Source organism: Pristiophorus japonicus, chromosome 13, assembly GCF_044704955.1.
Source record: "Pristiophorus japonicus isolate sPriJap1 chromosome 13, sPriJap1.hap1, whole genome shotgun sequence".
NCBI classification, from domain to species: domain Eukaryota; kingdom Metazoa; phylum Chordata; class Chondrichthyes; family Pristiophoridae; genus Pristiophorus; species Pristiophorus japonicus.
In genome coordinates, this window is record NC_091989.1 from 105,251,929 (window position 1) to 105,272,450 (window position 20,522).

Sequence of the window (20,522 nt, forward strand, 5' to 3'; positions counted from 1 at the left end):
CTTTCTTTTTGCATGGTTATCTTCCAGTTGGGAAGCCCAAGACCCAGGTGATCTCTGCGTGCCGAGACGCCATCAAAAATAACAATGTCAATGCGCTTTTCAAAATTATTCGTGCTGGCAGCACCTCATCCTGAAAAGATAACAGGTCAGAGGTCAGTGACCAAGGCAACAGTGGAGCTAGAGTTGGGTCATAAACAGCGAAGAAGCAGAGAGGCAACAAATGAGCCGAGTTGAATGTGTCAACTCCAAGTCATCGCGGGCAAATCCAGCTGGGTGACCAGGACTATCCCGAGTGTAACCGTCACATGTTCTAGATATCACTCGATCAGTGAGTAAAGTACAACAGTTACCAGCACATCTCAAGCTATGAAAAAGGGAAATAGGATTTAAAATATAGCACTAAATGTTAAGAAATTGAATAGATGTGGTGTACTCTCTACATCTATTTACCCTACCAGTTCCCACAGCCATCCTCCATCCACTCTTACTACTGTTGGAACAACCGAGTAGATTAATCTAAATTAAATAGGTTCGGACAGCAGCTTTATTAATATTGATACAAAGTAAGAACAAGTCTATTATCTTACAAGTAGGATATCCATCGGGGTTTCAAACTACCAATCAATCCAGGCGCGTTTTCGGCACAGAATATTAAATATCTACCAGAAACAGTGCATATTTATACACTTAGATGTTCAATGTCAGATCACTTGCTCTGAACCTTTCAATTCTGTGATCCTTATGTGTCATATGCTACTAGACCAGTAGATGGCAATGTTACACCACATATACTTAATTCTCACTAGAATTATATTTCTTCTCCGTAAAAGATAAGACAATTTTACACGGTTATAAATATCTCACAGTTCCAGAATAATAATTACTTGAACCAGACACATTGTCCCCAAACTAGCCATAATTCTTTATTCAAACTCTTCAATGCTTCTTAAATTGCCATAAACTGACAACACATCTGTTTGACTCACTTTGGCCTGCAGAATCCTAACTACCTCATCTAAACCATGTGTTAGTCCCTATCAAAGAATACATTCTCATAATACACAGATATTAACACTGACTTCTGCACACCCAATGTACATCTGTGGTTTCTATGCACCCTTCTTTACTGTAGCCCTCTATGTTAACTATCCCATGATATATTTTTTATCTATGCCAAGCTGTTAACCTATTAGATTACACTGTCCTGCAACTAACCACATAAATCCCCAACCAAATTGCTACATTCCACTGCAACCACATTTGCTTTTTCCCACCAATCCACTCTTGCTATCCCTAATCCACTCCAAACTGCCCTCACACCCAACTACAATATCCCCTACCCAAACCTCACTCTCATTAACCTCAGCAATGCTTATCACCTTCACTATTCTGTAACTAAATTCACTTTCTCCAACCATCTAACTATCCCTCAAAACATTTCAACATCCTCACTATACCCTCCTCGCTCCCACCCACCCTAACCTCCAACCAAATATGCTCTCCTTCCCACCCCAACAATCCCCATATTCCCCCCATTACTATCCCCTAACCATTCCAGTCCCCTCTCTATTCCCTGCCAACTTCTAGCCATCCATGCTACTCACTGTCCATTCGCAACCATTTTCAGGATCCCGTACCTACCACAACACCATCATCCTCCTACCACCCTCAATATCCCCTACCCACTGTTACTCTCGCCCTGTCCCTTGCCAATGCCAGCCAACCCACTGTTTCCTACCATCCATCCCCACTATCCATTACACAGCCTCAACCCACCTTATCTCCCAACCACCACCCTCACTTTCCCCTATCAACCCAACCACCCTTAATAATCCAACATCCACTCTCCTCTATTCGGCCTCAGCCATTCTTGCTATCTGCTGCTCTGTATACCTATAAGTTCTGTCAGTGTTCCAAATGAATTCTTTCTAAGATATTGTCGAGCATGGCTCAGTTGCTAGCACACTTGCCTCTGAGGTAGCAGGTTTTGGGTTCAAGTTCCACTCCAGAGACCTGAGCACAAAATCTAGGCTGACACTCCAGTGCAGCAGTGGGAGAATACTGCACTTTGGGAGGTGCAGTTTTTCAGATGAGACGTTAAACCGAGGCCCCATCAGCCCTCAGATGCTCACAGCACTACTTTGAAGAAGAGTAGGGAGTTCTCGCGGTGTCCTGGCCAACATTTATCCTTCAACCAACATCACGAAAACAGATTATCTGGTCATTATCACATTGCTGTTTGTGGGAACTTGCTGAACACAATTTGGCCTTCGCATTTCCCACATTACAACAGTGATTACACTTCATAAAATAAATTAATTGGCTGTAAAGTGTTTTGGGACATCCTGAGATTGTGAAAGGTGCTATATAAATGCAAGTCTTTCCTTTTATTCCTGAAGTAGGGTACCAGGAAAGCAACATTATATCTCATTTTACTGGTGTTTGCAGTCTGTACATCATATCTTCTATTAAATTGTAATAAAAGACATTGAAGGGGTAAATGCTGTTTGCAGACATCTGTGTGATTTGAGTTGAAGTTCATGGCATGTTAGTGTGAACTTCTAGTGTTCGATCTACCATTGATTTGCTTACTATATGGGGAAATCCATTAAGTACTAAGGGTCAAGGGGGAATGACTTCGGACATTTTTTTTCCCCAGATCTTTGAAAATGGATTCTTAGGATCCAGGAAAATTGTTTAATTCCCAGCTTTAAAATAAGCTAGATGTGGAATTGGACGTACAGTGGGTTGCACACTCACTACCATTCACCTTTTTAGAAGTGTGTTCAAATCCAGCTCAGATGAGTTGAACATCTCAACCTCTGCTAGTTGTGATGGTGCCACATGAAGTTAGTTTGGACAACAAACTTTGTCGTTATAAAGTGCCATTAATATCCTTAGTCACTTCATATGGAGGGGAAAGACAAACACGTATAAATTTCAAAGTTGCAGCTAACATAAAAGGTAATCAAAAAGTCTTCTATAGGCATATAAATAGTAAATGGGTAGTAAAAGGAAGATTCAGCTGATTAGGGACCAGAAAGGAGACCTACGCATGGATGCCGAGGGCATGGCTGAGGTACTAAATGAGTACTTTGCATCTGTCTTCACCAAGGAAGAAGATGCTGTTATAGACATAGTAAAGGAGGAGGTAGAGGAGATACTGTATGGGATAAGAATGATAAAGACAAGATACTAGAAAGGCTGGCTGTACTTAAAGTAGATAAGTCACCAGGACCGGATGGGATGCATTTTAGGACGCTGAGGGAAGTGAAGGAAGAAATCACGGAGGTACTGGCCATAATCTTCCAATCCTCCTTAGAAATGGGAGTGGTGTCAGAGGACTGGAGAATTGCAAGTGTTACATTCTTCTTCAAAAAATAGTGTAAAGATAAACCCAGCAACTATAGGCCAGTCAGTTTAACCTCGGAAGTGGGAAAGCTTTTAGAAACCATAATCAGGGACAAAATTAACAGTCACTTGGACAAGTGTGGATTAATTAAGAAAAGCCAGCAGAGATTTGTTCAAGGCAAATTGTATTTAACCAACTTGATCGAGTTTTTTGATGCGGTAACAGAGAGGGTTGATGAGGGCAACGCGGCTGACATAGTATACATGGATTTCCAAAAGACATTCAACAAAGTGCCACGTAATAGGCTTACCAGCAAAGTTGAAGCCCACGGAATAAAAGGGACAGTGGCAGCATGGATACGAAATTATAGATAGGAAACAGAGAGTAGTAGTGAACGGTTGTTTTTTGGACTGGAGGAAGGTACACAGTGATGTTCCACAGGGGTCGGTACTCAGCCCACTGATTTTCTTGATCAATATATTAATGACTTGGATGTGGATATACAGGGCACAATTTCAAAATTTGCAGATGACACAAAACTTGGAAGTGTAGTGAACAGTGAGGAGGATAGTGATAGACTTCAAGAGGACATAGACTGGCTGGTGGAATGGGCGGACACGTGGCAGATGAAATTTAACGCAGCAAAGTATGAAGTGATACATTTTGGTAGGAAGAATGAGGAGAGGAAATATAAACTAAATGGTACAATTCTGATGGGGGTGCATGAACAGAGAGACCTAGGCATATATGTGCAGAAATCGTGGAAGGTGGCAGGGCAAGTTGAGAAAGCAGTTAAAAAAGCTTACAGGATCCTGAGCTTCATGAATTGAGGTATAGAGTATCAAGGCATGTAAATTATGATGACCTGTATAGAACATTGGTTCGGCCTAAAATGGAGTATTGTGTCCGATTCTGGGCACCGCACTTTAGGAAGGATGTGAAGGCCTTGGAGAGAATGATTCTAGGGATGCGGCACTTCAGTTACGTGGATAGACTGGAGAAGCTGGGGTTGTTCTCATTAGAGCAGAGAAGATTGAGAGGAGATTGGATGGAGGTGTTCAAAATCATGAGGGGTCTGGACAGAGTAGATCGAGAGAAACTGTTCACATTTGAGAACCACAGGACACAGATTTAAAGTGATTGGCAAAAGAACCAAAGGCGACATAAGAAAAAACTTATTTACACAGCGAGTGGTTGGATCTGGAATGCACGGCCTGAAAGGGTGGTGAAGACTCAATCAAGGCTTTTAAAAAGGAGTTGGATAAGTACCTGAAGAAAAAAAATTGCACGGCTACGGGCAAAGGACGGGGTAGTGGGTCTAGCTGAGGTGACCTTGCAGAGAGCCGGCACGGGCTCAACAGTCCGAAAGGCCTTCCTACTGTAACCATTCTAAGATTCTAAAGTTAGGGGAGGTGACCATGGGCATTGTCAACTATATAGGTATTGAGATGGTATTTAAGGGCAGGGAGAGATGGTGTAGAGCTGAGACAGGTAAAAGTTCTACCACCAATATTAGAATAGAGGAAAGGGAATGCGCAGGAAGCCAGAGTTGGATGCTCAAAGAGCTTAGGAGGGGACATAAGCGTGAAAAAGGTAGGATGGGGCAAGCCATGGAGGATATGTCGATAAGTATGAAGATTTTGAAATCAATGCGTTAAGGATTGGAAGCCAGTGTAAATCAGCAAGAGTGATGGGCAGGTGGGACTTAATGTGGGACAGCATGTGGACAATGGAATTTTGAATGATTTGAAGTTTATGGAGGGTGAACTTGGAAAGCTGCTGAAGAAGGCATATGCAAAATAGGATCATGAGGTTACCAAGATCTGGATAAAGGTTTGGGCTTCAGTGCGAGTGAGGAAGACACAGGTTGGCAGCAGATAATGTAAGTAGGGCTAGAATATGATTTTAAAACTCAACTCTTGGTCAAGCAAGAGACAGCATTGTGATGTATGCTCTGTTGCAGCCTTAAGTGAGCAGTTGATGAGAAGACACTTGGTGGCAAGGCACAGAGTTTTTAGTAGGTGCTGAATTCAATAACTTCGTATCTTCTAATGTTCAACTATAGGAAATTTTAGCTCATCCATGCCTCAATGTCAGACTGGCTGAGGTAGCCAAGGGAAGTGATGCAGAGGGAGACCTGGGTGTCATCAGCAGTCTTATGGGAACCAGCCCCATGTTTCTGATATTACAGAGGGGAAGCATGTAAATGAGGAAAGAGGGTGCAAAGGACAGAACTTTGGGATACCAAATCTTTGGGTACACTGAAAGTGATGTACAAGGTAGGCTGGAGCGACACTACCTGCATTGGGATAATTAGAATTGGAAATAAACAAGTGCAATCTCACAGAAATGGACCACAGAGGTGGAGGATGCGATCAACCATGATGAATGCCACTGAGCAGCAAGGTCCCACACAGGCTGCTCACCAACTTTTACATTGTAGGTACTGTTATTGTGCAAAAATTTGAATGGTCGCCGCATTGCTTGAGGCAGGTCACAGTGGAGGCAGTGCAGCTTATGGGGGAGATTGCCGAGAATCAAGGAGGGAGAGTGTGCTAAGGTCAACACAATTTCTAGTGGACAGTGGCCTAACTTAGCACGAAATTGGCATTTCATTTGCAGATCACAGAGTGGTTCATGTTAAAAGTGGAAACATATAATTTGTGCAATAGGGTAGTCAGGGCTGGGTCATGTTATGCTATACTTGACCTGGAAGTGTTTGATGTACCTATTGGGTGCCCAAAATGTAAAGTGTCTGGCCCCAGCACTAATACTCCACGCCTCGCTGAACATAAATTCATAAAATAAAGCCATTTTAAAAAGAAAAATCTTTATTCTCCATCCCTGAGTTATGTAGACTAGGAATATTGCAGATTCAATCCCCAGTGCATTAACTGATCTCAGCTAGGAAACCAACAAGAACACGGTCGGTCTCTGTGTGCAGGTTAGTGAGAGGAAGGCTTGGCCAGAGTTTGCCTGTGATGTTGCCCACTGTCAGATAACACGATGTTGCTCACTCAGAGGCTACTTCAGTGAAGTACAAGAGGGGACCACCCCCTGTGGAACTGTTCCCCAAGGGGACAATGCTAAAAGGAGTGGAGGAGAGAAAATTGCCACAGAAAGTGTGAAGAAACCATGAGTGAGTGACGAGTCTTCCCATTGACATCAATGTGAGGGCTAAGACAGAACCAGTTTTAATTCCACACTCATTTTTATTATTTTCATAAACATAGTAATTAGGTACACTGACAGTAATAGTGGCTTCCACAGTCGTGGTTAGGTATCAGATCAACAGCAACCACAACAAAGGATCATTTATACAAAAAAAAGTATCTCAACGGCACCAAGATTATCACAAGGATCAGAACACGAGACTCACGGCAACCTTTAACCTCTTCGTTTTATAATTTTCCAAACTGCAAATGAGGGGGAATAAAAGTATCTACAAAACATTGCGTTATGGAGCCAGATTCACTATATCTGCAGTGATCAGAGAGGCTTATTGCATCCTGTGTTACAGAAAGCATAAAGAACATAGACCATCTAGAACAGTTAGTTAACACACCAATGCTAGGAAATGCCTCCACATTTAAATAGCTCAAATTGTGATGCTTTCCCATTGCACAAGTTAAAAGAATTGAATGCAAGGAGCACTATTACATTGGCACAGTCTAACATGTACCATGGCACTGATTGGAGAAATACAGGACTCATGAAGGCCTGCTAACAGGTTGGAGAGACTCGGGCAGCTACATTTTCACCAAAATAAAATTCACAATATTTGTAACTCATGCAGAAAAAAAAAGCTGTAGCCAGCCTTTTAGTTAAGATAGGCTAGAAAATCACAGACTGCTACACTGCGAAGGAATGAAGCAGTTCCTACTCTTTATATTTTAACTGCTCCATACCAAGACTAATATGAAATAGAAATCCTTTTGTTGTGTGGGTTGGGTTCAGCCACGTTCGTTTTTTCTACATTCTATCACCTTTTAGCACGACACCTCCATGGTGTGTGAGACTTTCTGAGTCACCTGGCCCACACTGTCGCTGCTGTTAGTTTGGGTGCAGATACGTGGACGGTGTCCCTCTACTGAGCTGGCGCTGGTCAGCGAGGCCGTGCGTGAACGAGCCAGCCGAGTCATACTGGCGGACGCCACTGGGAGAGAGAGAGAGAGAGAGCGAGAAATAAGGCACAATTCACAATAGAACTCGGTAAACCCAGTATTTCCAGCAATCTCAGCCAAAGATACGTTAATAATATATCAGTGGAGCAGCAATCTGAGGAACCTTGCACTGAGGCTCAAGCAATGAGGGCAGCCACAGGGGGTTTGTTCAATGGTTCTTAGAAAACCAGACAATATGTGTTCCCTATAGGCACCCATACCACATTTTACATCATTTGCCCAGAACAAAGCATGGTTGTGACATGCCATTTGGAGCGGCACTCAAAAAAGTCATGCATTTAGTTTCCAATGGAGCTTCACAGGTCTGTCATGCGAATGATGTTACTGTTTCACAGCCTTCACGTGCAGGTTCAGGCCGAGACTCAGGCCGAGGCCCAGGGCAGTATCCACATTCCTGGGCAGAGAGCAGCCAGAGTCCACGATTGCAATGTGCATTTATTAGCAAGCATGCAGTGAAACATACCTTTTGCCCAAAGCATCCATGTAACATCCAGAGTGGCTGTTGCAGCTCTGAAACCTTTTCCTATCTCCCACTCCTGCAGCAAAGCAATTGGTTCTATTCACTACCCTACCTCCTATTGGTTACTTACTCTGTCATTTCACCGCGCACCAGCCCAGAGTGCAAGCAGGTGACCTGCGCACAGGTTTCCGCCTCTCCTGCATCAAGTCCCGCCCTCCGGGGATGTGCTGTACCTCTTGGCACTTCCCACTGACATTCTGCCTGAAATTGGGGACTGGAAGGTAGAACTTGTGATTCTCGACATATCATCTACCACTCAGTGTCATCAGGGCAATTTACCAACACTGTGCCACCAGATTGGAACGACAGAATTAAATGAGAATTAATTTGGGCAATCAGAAATTGGAACCCCAAGGGCTCCTCTCCATGCCCTCAGACTTAAGAGCATAAGAAAAAGGGAAGTCTGGAAATAGCCAGTCAGCACACTGAGCACGTGCTTCAACACTGGATTCACGGAGCCTAGGATCCACTTGCGTCTTGAACTCTACATATGTTGATTCTACAGCTCTACCTATCACTCTGAGTAAAGACATGTTTCTATAATTGGTTTTAAATTTATATCACTGGGCCAACTTACCTTGAAGGTAATATGTTGGGTTCATCTTATCTGTATCAATTAATGCTTTCTATTCTTCAGTGCACTTAGGCCTCTCATAATGATTCTAAATTGTAACACTTGAGTTTTCCTAATCTCTCATGATTTATCACCGTTAAACTACACTTTCCAATAATATATTTCATACTAGAACAAAAGCAAAATACTGTGGATGCTGGAAATCTGATTTCCAACATATTTAATATTTATTTTACATGTATATTGTTGGCTAAGCAACACCTTGACCTCAAAATTGTCATCTTTGTTTAAAGATCCCTTCATGGCCTCACAATACCAACCCCCCCCCCAAAAAAAATGTCTGCGCTCCTCAAATTCTGCCCTCTTGAGCATTCCTGATTATAACTGATCAACCATTCATTGGTGGCCGTGCCTTCAGCTGCCTGGGCCCCAAGCTCTGGAACTCCCTCCCTAAACCTCTCCACCTCTCTATCCTCCTTTAAGACGCTCCTTAAAACCTGCCTCTTTGACCAAGCTTTTGGTCGTCTGCCGTAATTTCTTATGTGGCTCGGTATCAAATGTATTTGTTTTGTCTTAAAACACTCCTGTGAAGCGCTTTGGGACATTTTACTACGTTAAAGGCACTATATAAATACAAGTTGTTGTTGTGATATCTGAACTATTGTAGGCTGCCTGGTGTGCTTCTGCCATTCTCTTCAGATCGTCATAGACTGGTGCTAAAATGCTCATACGCGATCACCTAAACTACAACTGCCTGCAGTGTGACACACTTCCTATTTATGGTGCTTTATCTAAGTGGCTCAGATCTCTCAATAAATCTTGCTTCAAAAATAATTGAGCATCTCCCACTACAGGGTCAATCCTGCTGCTTATTGTCAAACAGCTAACGAGCAGTTAGTGATTTTAATTGCAAGTCCTGAAGCAAATCAAAAAAATTCAGTCAACTGCTTCAACACTGTAGGCAGACAGAGAGTGGGAGGGACATGTCCTATTGCAACCAGTTACAGCAGCAGCTTCTGTCATTGTAATACTGATTCACGTCAAAGTCTGGTTTTAATCCGCACATGTTGAACCCGCGCGCACCCCCCCTCCCAAAAAATCGGTAATATACAGCAGGTGTGTCAGCATCTGAGACACTGAGACACTATATTGAGCAGAAACTATCAGAACTGATGGTAAGCCAGATCTACCCTGGGATCTCCACTTGAAATATTAACCCGTCCTTTCTTTTTTCAGTCACGGTTGCACTTGCTGTGTGTTGCCACCATTTTGTATTTTTATTTAAGTAACCAGCATTATCCTTACACGCCTGTCTCCCTTCCATAACGAAAACAGTGAATTTAACGCTGATTATGATTGTTACACCTGAGGCTCTGAATGGGGTGATCCTTCAGATTCCCAATATCCCAACATTGGCTTTATAGTCACCTTTTGCCAATTAAAAGAAACTAGACCGGAGGGTGGAATTGGCTTGGGCAGAGGCACAATGATCTCGACTTGACTTTGAGGTTTGAAAATTCTAACACCTGACAGCTGCAGATTCTGAGACACAATGGAAAACAAAGTACAATTCAGTTTTAAAAACATAAGAGTTTGGTGTCTTGTTATCTTAGAAATTTCCAAATACTCCATTCGAAAACTGCCTATCTGGTGCAACACCAGAGTGGGGGCAAACTTACTTGCATTCAATGAATCAAAATAGAGGAAAGGTTTATCATAATGAAGATATTCTGCTCCCTGTTGCCTCAGCCACGCCGTAAATGTGACTGGATAGGATACTTACTAAATGTGTTTGTGATGTCTTCTATCTGACTATCATTATTACATTATATTCACTGTATAACCAATTGGTTCATTTCCCTCATTTGCACAAGATCCATTGAACATGGAATGCATAGCTTGATCTAACACCTCGTTCTATTACAGGAAATAAAATACACACCCAAACCTCGTTGGAACTTAGAAAACGCGGGAGTATTCATGGCTCCTGGTGCACAAGCGCAAGTGAATTTCAGTTAGAGGCCAATAGGAGTAACACACAAATGTTGTGAAAGACGCCTATTGACTATCGCAAGCTGCAGCAAGATGGTGAGAAAGAGAACAGTTGGAGACTAAGTGAAAGGCACAGATGGATAAGCACAGCTCATGCAGTGGCAAGGGAAAGGGTCCGTGATGTGAAAGACAGGCTCTAGCGCAAGCAATGGAACAGTTCATGAAGAAACAGGAAACGGGTACCTGCTCCACTACTCAATCGTCTATCCACTAAATATGCAACTGAACGTGAAATAAGGAGGTAGGAAACACAGAACGTTACAGTCTACACCAAGAATAAACGTGGACTCACATCCAACTCATACAGGAACACACAATTCATACGAGACGTCGCGGTGGAACGCCTGGTCTTACTGAGGCTTTGACAGACCTTTGGTGGACCAGAGATGCAGCAAGCAGCAATGATCAGGCCTGGTCCAAGACCCCATTTTGTTCAAAACATTACTCATTTCACTCCCCCATTGCTCCAGGTGTGGCTTAAGCTGTTCTGTTAGTATTACCTGTACAAACTCCGGTGAGGGAGCTCTGGTAATAAAGACAGCACCATCCAGGCAGTGGGAAGCACCAACTCGGAGAGGCTTATTATTCAGGTGGCTTTTGAGAGGAATGTTTGCTCTATCAGCATTCCCGTGTACCTCAGGTACTGAACCCACGAAAGCAAGGCTGATTTCTTGTGTCAGTTTGAAATTACAATATTATGGTAACATTCATACTCTACCAAATCAGACACTGTGCCCAAGACGATACCCCTGTTTGTACAGCAACTTGTCCATTTGCTGAACTATTCTGAACTGAAATTTTTTGTATTGGCCATTTTTTTCTCTCTTCTGCCATCCTCTCCAGCTGGTCCAAAATGTAGGTGCCTGTATCGTATCCCACGCTATGTCCCACTTGACCATCACTTGTATCCTACCCCACACACTTCAGGTCAACTCGGGCCTCCTGTGCACCCCCTACTCCCCTTGCTTCAGCTGCCTCAATCCTACACCTTCCTTAAACCCTGATGGCTCTCTTTCACCAACTTTAAAAACCTACTTTATAAAAATTTTTGATCAAACTGTTGGTCAGCCCTCTCAAACTCTTCATTTCTATTCCTATTTTATCCTTCCCTGCTCGTAAAGTACTTTGGTGATGCATCCTGTATTAAAGGCACGATATAAACTTGTAATTACAGGACTCACCTTTGGATTTAGCTCCTGCTTAAGGCTAAGTGCCACACTATAGACAATTTAGGTGCAACTTGATAAGTTGACGTATATGCACCACTTGGTCAAGATTTATTCGGATATTCAGTAACAAGTTATTTTTGATGCATTTTGTTACATCTTTATAATAAATACTAGATTTTCATCAGAGTGCATCTAACACTGCTCAAAGTACGAATTTGCAATGCTCGTAATGAGAAGTCGCAGTAAATCGCTGGGGGAGATTTCCATCTTTACTGGCTGGGTGTTAAATATGCCTGGGCAGAGAGCAGAATTGAATATTTGCCGGGGAGGAAGGCACGCTGATAACGGAACCCAGCGGATAGTCCTGCCATTGAAATTAATAACAGGACTATCCAGCGGGTTCTGCAAGGGGCGTGGGATCTTGCTCGCCTCATTTTCCTTTCTGCACAGGCAATAAAGATGAAAGCCTATCCCACTGAATCAGGCAGGGTTTGACTAAATAAATTAAGTGGGAAAAAAGGGGGAATCTCATCATTGAAGAGTTGTGGGGTTAAAGTGGAGTGATCTCGCTGTGAGCCCACCTTCCTGATCCCCTTAGTGGAAATGCCTCCAATACAAGCCATTCCAGCTCGGTCAGCTTTTTATGATCAGCCAACAATTACTGTGACTAGAGAGAGAAGCATTGTTCACAAAGAATATTGGCCAGCGTCTCAATGTGCTCCTATCTTATGCGACTTGTTGCCCATGTGAATTTTTTTTCATGAATTCATTGCAAGAAACAGCCTTACAAAGAGAATTACAAGTTGAACAGAGATGTGTCACATAATCTGAATGTTACAAAGGGAGATTTTACATCGACTGTTGCCTCTCAATCCCTGCCTTGTGGAGTTATTTGCAAACTCATTGTCAGCTCTTTCACTCCTTTAGGAAATGTTTGTACACTGACTGTGCTTTAACACTAACGTATAGAATGAGCCTGGGAGTAGGCATTATCTGTAGGAGGGTCCACTGTAGAGGCACAATGACTGGACAGTAGATTAGATTTTGAGGAGTGGTGGGCATTAAGAGTAGGAACCACCTCATCCCCCAGTTCAGGAAATCCCTGGAGCAGAACGCAATTGTAATGATAAGCAAAGGAAACCTTGCAGCTGCTGCAAATCTGAAAGCAAAACAAAAACTTCTGGAAATTGGCAGGAGGGTCGGTAACCAGAGGGCACAGAGTTAAGATCATTGACAATAGAACCAGAGCAGATTAGGAATTTTTTTTTAATGATCTAGAACGCACAACCTGAAAGGGTATTGGAAGCAGATTCTATAGCGACTTTCAAAAGGGAATTGAATAAATACTTGAAGGGAAAAAAACTTACAGGGCTATGGGGAAAGAGTGGGGGAGTGGGACTTGTTGGATAGTGCTGCCATTGAGCAGGCATGATGGGCTGAATGGCCTCCTTCTGTGCTTTATGATTCTATCATAAAGGTCAGTCAGCATCTGTGGAGTTAACAGACTAGTTAATGTTTGAGGTATGGAGCCGCCTTCAGTTCTGACAAAGGGTCCACACCTCGGATATGGACTTGTCTGTTCCCCAAGGACACTGACTGACCTGCTGCCAGCATTTTCTGATTGTAATAATGTAGTATAAGCATTTATATATTTAACAAATATGAATGCTACATATCGGTTTGAGTACATAATTTGGAGACATTTCCTTAATCAGCATCTGGTAAAGTTGCAGTTAGTAACCGGTTGATGCCAGACTGCTGTAGACAGCGCACTGAAGATAAAGCTCTGTAAGCAGAGATGGAGCTGTCCAGAGCTGCTTTATTAGGTTGTTTTTAAAACCTTTTAAATGTTGTTCCTTTTCATTCAATCCTGGATTATGAACCCTAAAACAAGATCAAAGTAAGAGTAAAAGAAGCAAAACACTGCGGATGCTGGGATCTGAAATAAAAAAAAGAAAATGCTGGAAATCTCAGCGGGTCAGGCAGCATCTGTGGAAAGAAACTGTTAACGTTTCCGGTCTGTGACCCTTCGTCAGAACTGAAACGCTAACTCTGTTTCTCTCCACAGTTGCTGCCTGACCCGTTGAGATTTCTAGCATTTTCTGTTTTTATTCAAGGTAAGAGTGTTACTTACTGACAGTGTGGCTATCAAATAAAGAACAAGGGACAGAGAAAGGTACAGAAAAGGCAAATAATCACACTGAGTAAAAGAGTCCCATTCAGCAATAGTAAGAGTAAAAGACCCAAGACTTAAGGTGAAGGTACATCCGAAGAAACAGGAAAGGTTTAAGTACCAGTTCTTTTTAAAGCAAGAAAAGGAGATGAAAAAGTGGCAAGACGACAGCATCAACTTTCCTACCTGTGACTGGGAAGAAATGCTACCTAATGATAATTTCACACCTAGGAATAAAATCTGATACTAGACAAAATAGTGAAAAGAGAGCAACCGTAAACATGCGATTTATGAAAGATATGGATCTTCTGAATACAGAACATGGGAGAAACAATGGAAACTGAGGCAGTAAGTCAGAAATTTGGTGAACCAACAACATAGTTATCGCTCAACTTTCCTTTGGTATTTCTTCTGCAAAACCATCCATCTGAAGATGCTGACACATAACTTGTACAAAGTACTAGGAATTACTAGCTAGATGACCAATCCATATTTGGAATCCCTCAGCTGATATTTGTTGCTCACAGCCTCACTAGCCCGACATTGTAAAAGTCGTAGCAATTGAATGCAAGAAAGATGTGCCGAGACTGTTAGGAAAGGCCAGTTACTTGCAATAAACCCATACCAAATCTTTCAGCAAAAGTAATAACTCTTGGAGAACAAAGATTCCTGAATGGACGGACGATGGTGGACAGGAAGGTGGGGAAATGTAAGGACCTGCTCCCGTAGGATCCAGTGCTGGAGTCCTACGATCCCGAGAAGTAACAATTGCAGCAGATATATCACCAACAGTGTCCTGGGCCATGCTAGTGAAGTGACCAGTAGTCACTGACTGGGGGGGGAGGGGGGAGGTAAGGAGGGGAAGAGGGGAAGGGGGAGGGGGGGGGAGGAGAGGGGAGGGGGGGCATTACACAATATCTGTTCCTAAAGTGCTCGGAGCCGCCGCTTCAAAGTATAAAGCAATAAAGCACAAGAGCAAAGGAAGATTGGGACTCGTGTATCTCCCTTTATAACCTTTAGGACTGTGTACTGCTCCTGGGCAAGTGTTGATTCATTAATATCCCCTTTACAATGTGACAAATGGCCTCCTCATGGACACTGGTGCTATGTGCCCAGTTAATTACAAAACCACAAGTCCCTCTAGTTTTCAAGTTGGAAAGCTGGTCAGTCACCAGGCGGTAAAGGCCGCTCCAGTGGCAGCGTGTGGTACGATCAGTGTATTGATCAATTCTTCAGGGATGTCAATACACCTTTTAGATACAGGCAGATGACATATCACCATAAAGTTATGGTAAGTTCACATTTAGACCAGCATAAGAGCAAACGGGCACAAAGAGGACCACAGAGCCAAAAGGAGCACTGGCGTACACAATCTGTACAGAGAGAGAACCTGTACACAGAGGGACCGTGTAATCAGGTACAATGGAATACTGGCAGTTTGAATAACACCACAAAACAGCAGATGATACATTACAATTACAACTATCAACTATTCCTCAATAAACCATCTTACATTTTCGCCCATTGCTTCCATGCTCCTTGTTAATATCTCATGCCAGAAAATCTGACACACAGTTTGACTGGGAGTAAACCTCATCGTGAACACAGTCTGGGAGTAAACCCCATGGTGAACAGTCTGACTGGGAGTAAACCCCATGGTGAACACAGACTCATTGGGAGTAAACCCCATGGTGAACAGACTACTGGGAGTAAACCTCATGGTGAACAGTCTAGGAGTAAACCCCATGGTGAACACAGTCTGGGAGTAAACCCCATGGTGAACACAGTCTGGGAGTAAAATCAATGGTGAACAGTCTGACTGGGAGTAAACCCCATGGTGAACACAGACTCACTGGGAGTAAACCCCATGGTGAACAGACTCACTGGGAGTAAACCTTATGGTGAACAGTCTAGGAGTAAACCCCACGGTGAACACAGTCTGGGATTAAACACCATGGTGAACAGTCTCACTGGGAGTAAACCTCATGATGAACACAGTCTGGGAGTAAACCCCATGGTGAACACAGTCTGGGAGTAAACCCCATGGTGAACAGTCTGACTGGGAGTAAACCCCATGGTGAACACAGACTCACTGGGAGTAAACCCCATGGTGAACAGACTCACTGGGAGTAAACCTCATGGTGAACAGTCTAGGAGTAAACCCCATGGTGAACACAGTCTGGGATTAAACCCCATGGTGAACAGTCTCACTGGGAGTAAATCTCATGATGAACAGTCTGGAAGTAAACCCCACGGTGAACAGACTCACTGGGAGTAAACCCCATGGTGAACAGTCTGACTGGGAGTAAACCCCATGGTGAACAGTCTGACTGGGAGTAAACCCCATGGTGAACACAGACTCACTGGGAGTAAACCCCATGGTGAACAGTCTGACTGGGAGTAAACCCCATGGTGAACAGTCTGACTGGGAGTAAACCCCATGGTGAACACAGACTCACTGGGAGTAAACCCCATGGTGAACAGTCTGACTGGGAGTAAACCCCATGGTGAACACAGACTCACTGGGAGTAAACCCCATGGTGAACAGACTCACTGGGAGTAAACCCCATGGTGAACAGTCTGACTGGGAGTAAACCCCATGGTGAACAGACTCACTGGGAGTAAACCCCATGGTGAACAGACTCACTGGGAGTAAACCCCATGGTGAACAGTCTGACTGGGAGTAAACCCCATGGTGAACAGTCTAACTGAGATCTGACACCAAGATCACAAACCTCATGCCAATATGATTGCAGTATGCACTCTGGCTGGATTTAGATATTTACTTTGCAAATAAAGTTGAAGAGAAGATGAAACGTATTCACACCCAGTCATACATAATGAGCCTGGGCGTTTGCTCCAGCTCTTGATACTTACTGTATCCCATGCCCTGCAGGAAGTACTTGAAGGCTTCTGTCAATTTTCCAGGCTGTTAGAACAAAACGTAAAAACTGAAAAAACGGTACCAGCCTGAGGACATTCAACATAAAATGATAAATAAATAAAATACAACACCCGATTCACATCAAAACATCTTAAAGTGTTTCACACAATGGAGTGTAGTGAGTGCTGCTACAGAAAAACGTGGCGGCTATTCTGCACCAGCAAGGTCATATAATCCGCAATGAGATGAATGACCAATTGGTGGAGGAAGGAATGTTGGTCAGGACAGTGGGAGAATCACTGCTCTTCTACAAGTGATGCCATTATTAACAGCCGCCTGAACCATTGGAACAGGCAGACAGGCGGGTCCTTGATTTAATTCTCAATTGTGACAAATCTGCAGCTGCTCAGTACTGCTCTGGAGTGTAATCCTGAGTTATGGCCAGGAATTTCTTCCGAACCTCTCCTGCTCCACCACCGTCACTTTGGCGCAAACCTCATTTACGTGTTATGTTCTTAATTCTTCGAGCTTGAACCCACAGTCTTCTGACTTGAGGCGAAAGAGCTTCCACCTATTTCAAGCTGGGAAGTGAGCTGGAAAAAAGATGTGTGTATATGAGAGTCTGGGCAGAGAGAGTGTAAACTACCAACCTGTGTGATTTGGGGCAGACCACCAGAGTCAGCCATCTGAAAAATAAAACACAGTTGGGTAATACTGCGGAGCAAGAGGAAACAACAGTTTTCTACTATGTTTCTTCAGCAACTAAGTTATAATGATTCAGTGCTGCCCACAGCTCAAAGGGACATTCAGGTATGGGCCTTACCTTTTGGGCAGAAACTCTACAATTCAACGTTCCAGGAATTTCCAACAGCGTATTCAACCTAATTCATTTGTGTAATGAGACCCAGAACTACAATCCGTCGATTTCAGTCCAGTAAACAAGGCGTCCTATCTATTCCTCCGATCTGCATGGCTCTGTTGAGTGAGTGTCCCATTACTGTGCGACTGGATTGGATGGATGTCCCATGAACCAAGGGTCTTTTAGATTGCTTCCCATGGCAGCCTGGCTCTATTGGGTCAATGTTCCATTTCAAGGCTGAATGAGTGTCCCATGGCAGCCTGGGCTGTTTGTATGAGAGTACAATAATAGGGTGAATGTCTGTAATTGCAGTTTAGATCTGTTGGGTAATTGACCAATGGCAATGTGTTGGGCGAGTGGCCCATAATGGTCTGGCTTTGTCAACTGTCTGTTCTGTGACTTTGTGAATTTATTGGATAAATATCCTATGCCAGTGTGAGTGTGTGACATGATTGTTTAGCTCTGTTTGATGAATGATGCCCATAATTGCCTGGTTCTGCTGGACGAATGAAGCCTATCATTGTGTAGCTCTCAGGAATAAATAAGGCCCACGATTGTCTGGATCTGGTGAATGAATAAGGCACCTCATTTCCTGGCTCTGTTGGATGAATAAGACCCACGATTGTCTGATTCTGTGGAATTAATGAGGCCCTTGATTGACTAGTTCTGTTTGATGAATGAGGACTATGAATGCCTGGTTCTATTGACTGAGTACTGGAACTGTTTTCTTCTTCTCAAAGGGAGACATTTCTCCCGCACCTTACGTCAGCTGAGTGAAAAAGGAGACCTGATAAAGAATAGATGTTCCCAGTATAAGGAATCAGCAAGGTGGAGGATGCCTTGTTTGAAGTACTTATTCAAGAAAATATTGCATGACTGGATGAACCGGCCACATTGTTTAGAAGAGAAGAGGTTTCTCTTCTAAGTATAAAAGAAACCAACGGACTCAACCACTATAGAGCCAAACTAATGAATATGGCAGCTGAGTTGCTGAAGCATAATGTTCAATAGTCAACCAGAGATTAAAGCAAAGTGAACAATATTCAGCATGTATGTGAAGCCGAAAGGCCCAACATCTAATTCAGCCCCAAACCACTGACCCTCTCCTGAGGCAAGTGATAATATTAAGACATTATTCGGTACAAACACAGGCTTCTCAAATCTGCCTCATGTGGGTCTATATTCTTCTATTTGATCCAATTTCTCCTTGCCTCTTCTGAAGGCATTGATTCCATGCAGTGATACAGCTTTATGGGTACTGAACACCCTTCAATACCTCACTAAATTAGCCATCCTTCAGCAGGCTATTCAACTGAGGAAGGTTTCATAGCCAAGTCCAAATCCTCATCATTACATGTACTTCCAGCAGGTCCCAATGGATCGTGATTGGCTGACTTTACTCCCTCCTTAACCCTGTAGCACTAAAGCCAATTGTTGTACTTATACCAAAATCCCACCCAAGATCAATTAACTGAGCACAGACAGGATATAATATGGAGCCTAGGTTTATTTCTGTTCCATTGGCATAGCTCCACATTGGGAGCTGCAGCTACCAACTATGCCATTAGGGGAGCTAGACCTTGTTCTTTACATAACACTATCTACCTTGAGAAGTAGGGTGATTATTCAGGGGCTCCTTATGGCATAAAATCCCATCATTACAAATTGTGAAAATGAGTTCAATAAATCTGGTAATTTATTGGCTAGCACCGGAAAAAGTAGCCATAAAAGCTGCCGGATTGCCGTAAAAAAACCAACTGGTTCATCAATGTCCGACAGGAAAAGGAACCAGTTACCTTTGCTTGGCCTAGCCTATGTGTTTGACTCTTAATTCCCATAGGATATCGAGGGATCGGCAATAAGTGCTGCCTTGCCATTGTCGCCCACATCCCAATAACAAAAGACCATCAATGAATATGACATATAAGAAATGAAAGGGTCACCCTCTGAGGTTCGACCCATAGCGCCCAATTATCTTGCACCTTTACATCAACAAGTAATGCTAATCTGAGCTCATTTAAATCAACTGTGAAGAGACTCTCTGGTATTCCTAATTGGAAATGACCCCCATCTGTGCGAGATTACAGCCAGTCCAGGATGTTCAATACCTTAAGGAAAGTTGTCTGAGTTGGGTCCAGCTTGGAGTTACATTCCACCTGGGAAAGGGAAGGCAGTATTAGTATAAAAACACGGCGAGTGATAAAATCAACTCAGGATTGTGTGGGTAAATGGAGTATGAGCACTAATTGCACCTCCCAAAACTGGGGAAGAACTGCTTTGGTCAATATGTGTAGCAACATCGTACATATATTCATGAAGTTTTCCTCTGGTCAGTATTTGTAGTTCAAAAAGAATTTGCAATTTTGCTAAAAATGCTAACCAGAGGAAATCTACATAGTACATGTAACGTGTCACTACTCACATCAACCAGACACTTCTTCCCTCGCTGTCAGTTGTCTTCCATTTATTCTCTGTTTATTGTGGGTCAATTTGCAGACGCATGTAAAATAACCAGTTAAAAGTATTACAAGTAGCACGCACTTCCTGCAAGTGTCCACTTGCATCCTGCGACACTTCCCCATCACAATTTCCCCATCACACTTTGTTGATAACACGCCTATTATTACCAAACAACAACCCTTCCATCTCATACTGTGCAACGGGAGATGTGTATATGTATATATATTGATCTATGTACATTAACAAGAAGAGGCGTGGGCCCAGGGGAAGCACGGGCCAGCCCACACTGCGTTAT

The 20,522-nt window shown here is 43.2% G+C and overlaps 2 protein-coding genes across 7 annotated transcripts in view; one reads left to right on the forward strand and one right to left on the reverse strand.

Annotated features, from left to right (window-relative positions):
• The window catches only part of bbs2 (Bardet-Biedl syndrome 2), an 87,975-nt gene extending 76,837 nt beyond the window's left edge, over positions 1-11,138 (forward strand). For 3 of the 4 annotated variants that reach the window (XM_070897797.1, XM_070897798.1, XM_070897799.1), the window contains one exon: positions 28-329. In XM_070897797.1, the coding sequence (XP_070753898.1) occupies positions 28-134 (107 nt within the window). In that variant the 3' untranslated portion in view covers positions 135-329. Of the gene's footprint in view, positions 1-27; positions 330-10,556 lie in introns of those variants that run through there. The other variant, XR_011596341.1, reaches the window with a different exon arrangement.
• Positions 6,542-20,522, reverse strand: part of ndrg4 (NDRG family member 4) — a 205,850-nt gene continuing 191,869 nt past the window's right edge. For all 3 annotated transcript variants that reach the window (XM_070897801.1, XM_070897802.1, XM_070897800.1), the window contains 4 exons: positions 19,876-19,923; positions 17,559-17,594; positions 16,902-16,953; positions 6,542-7,508 (listed from right to left, as the gene is read on the reverse strand). In XM_070897801.1, the coding sequence (XP_070753902.1) occupies positions 7,342-7,508; positions 16,902-16,953; positions 17,559-17,594; positions 19,876-19,923 (303 nt within the window). In that variant the 3' untranslated portion in view covers positions 6,542-7,341. The remainder of the gene's footprint in view (positions 7,509-16,901; positions 16,954-17,558; positions 17,595-19,875; positions 19,924-20,522) is intronic.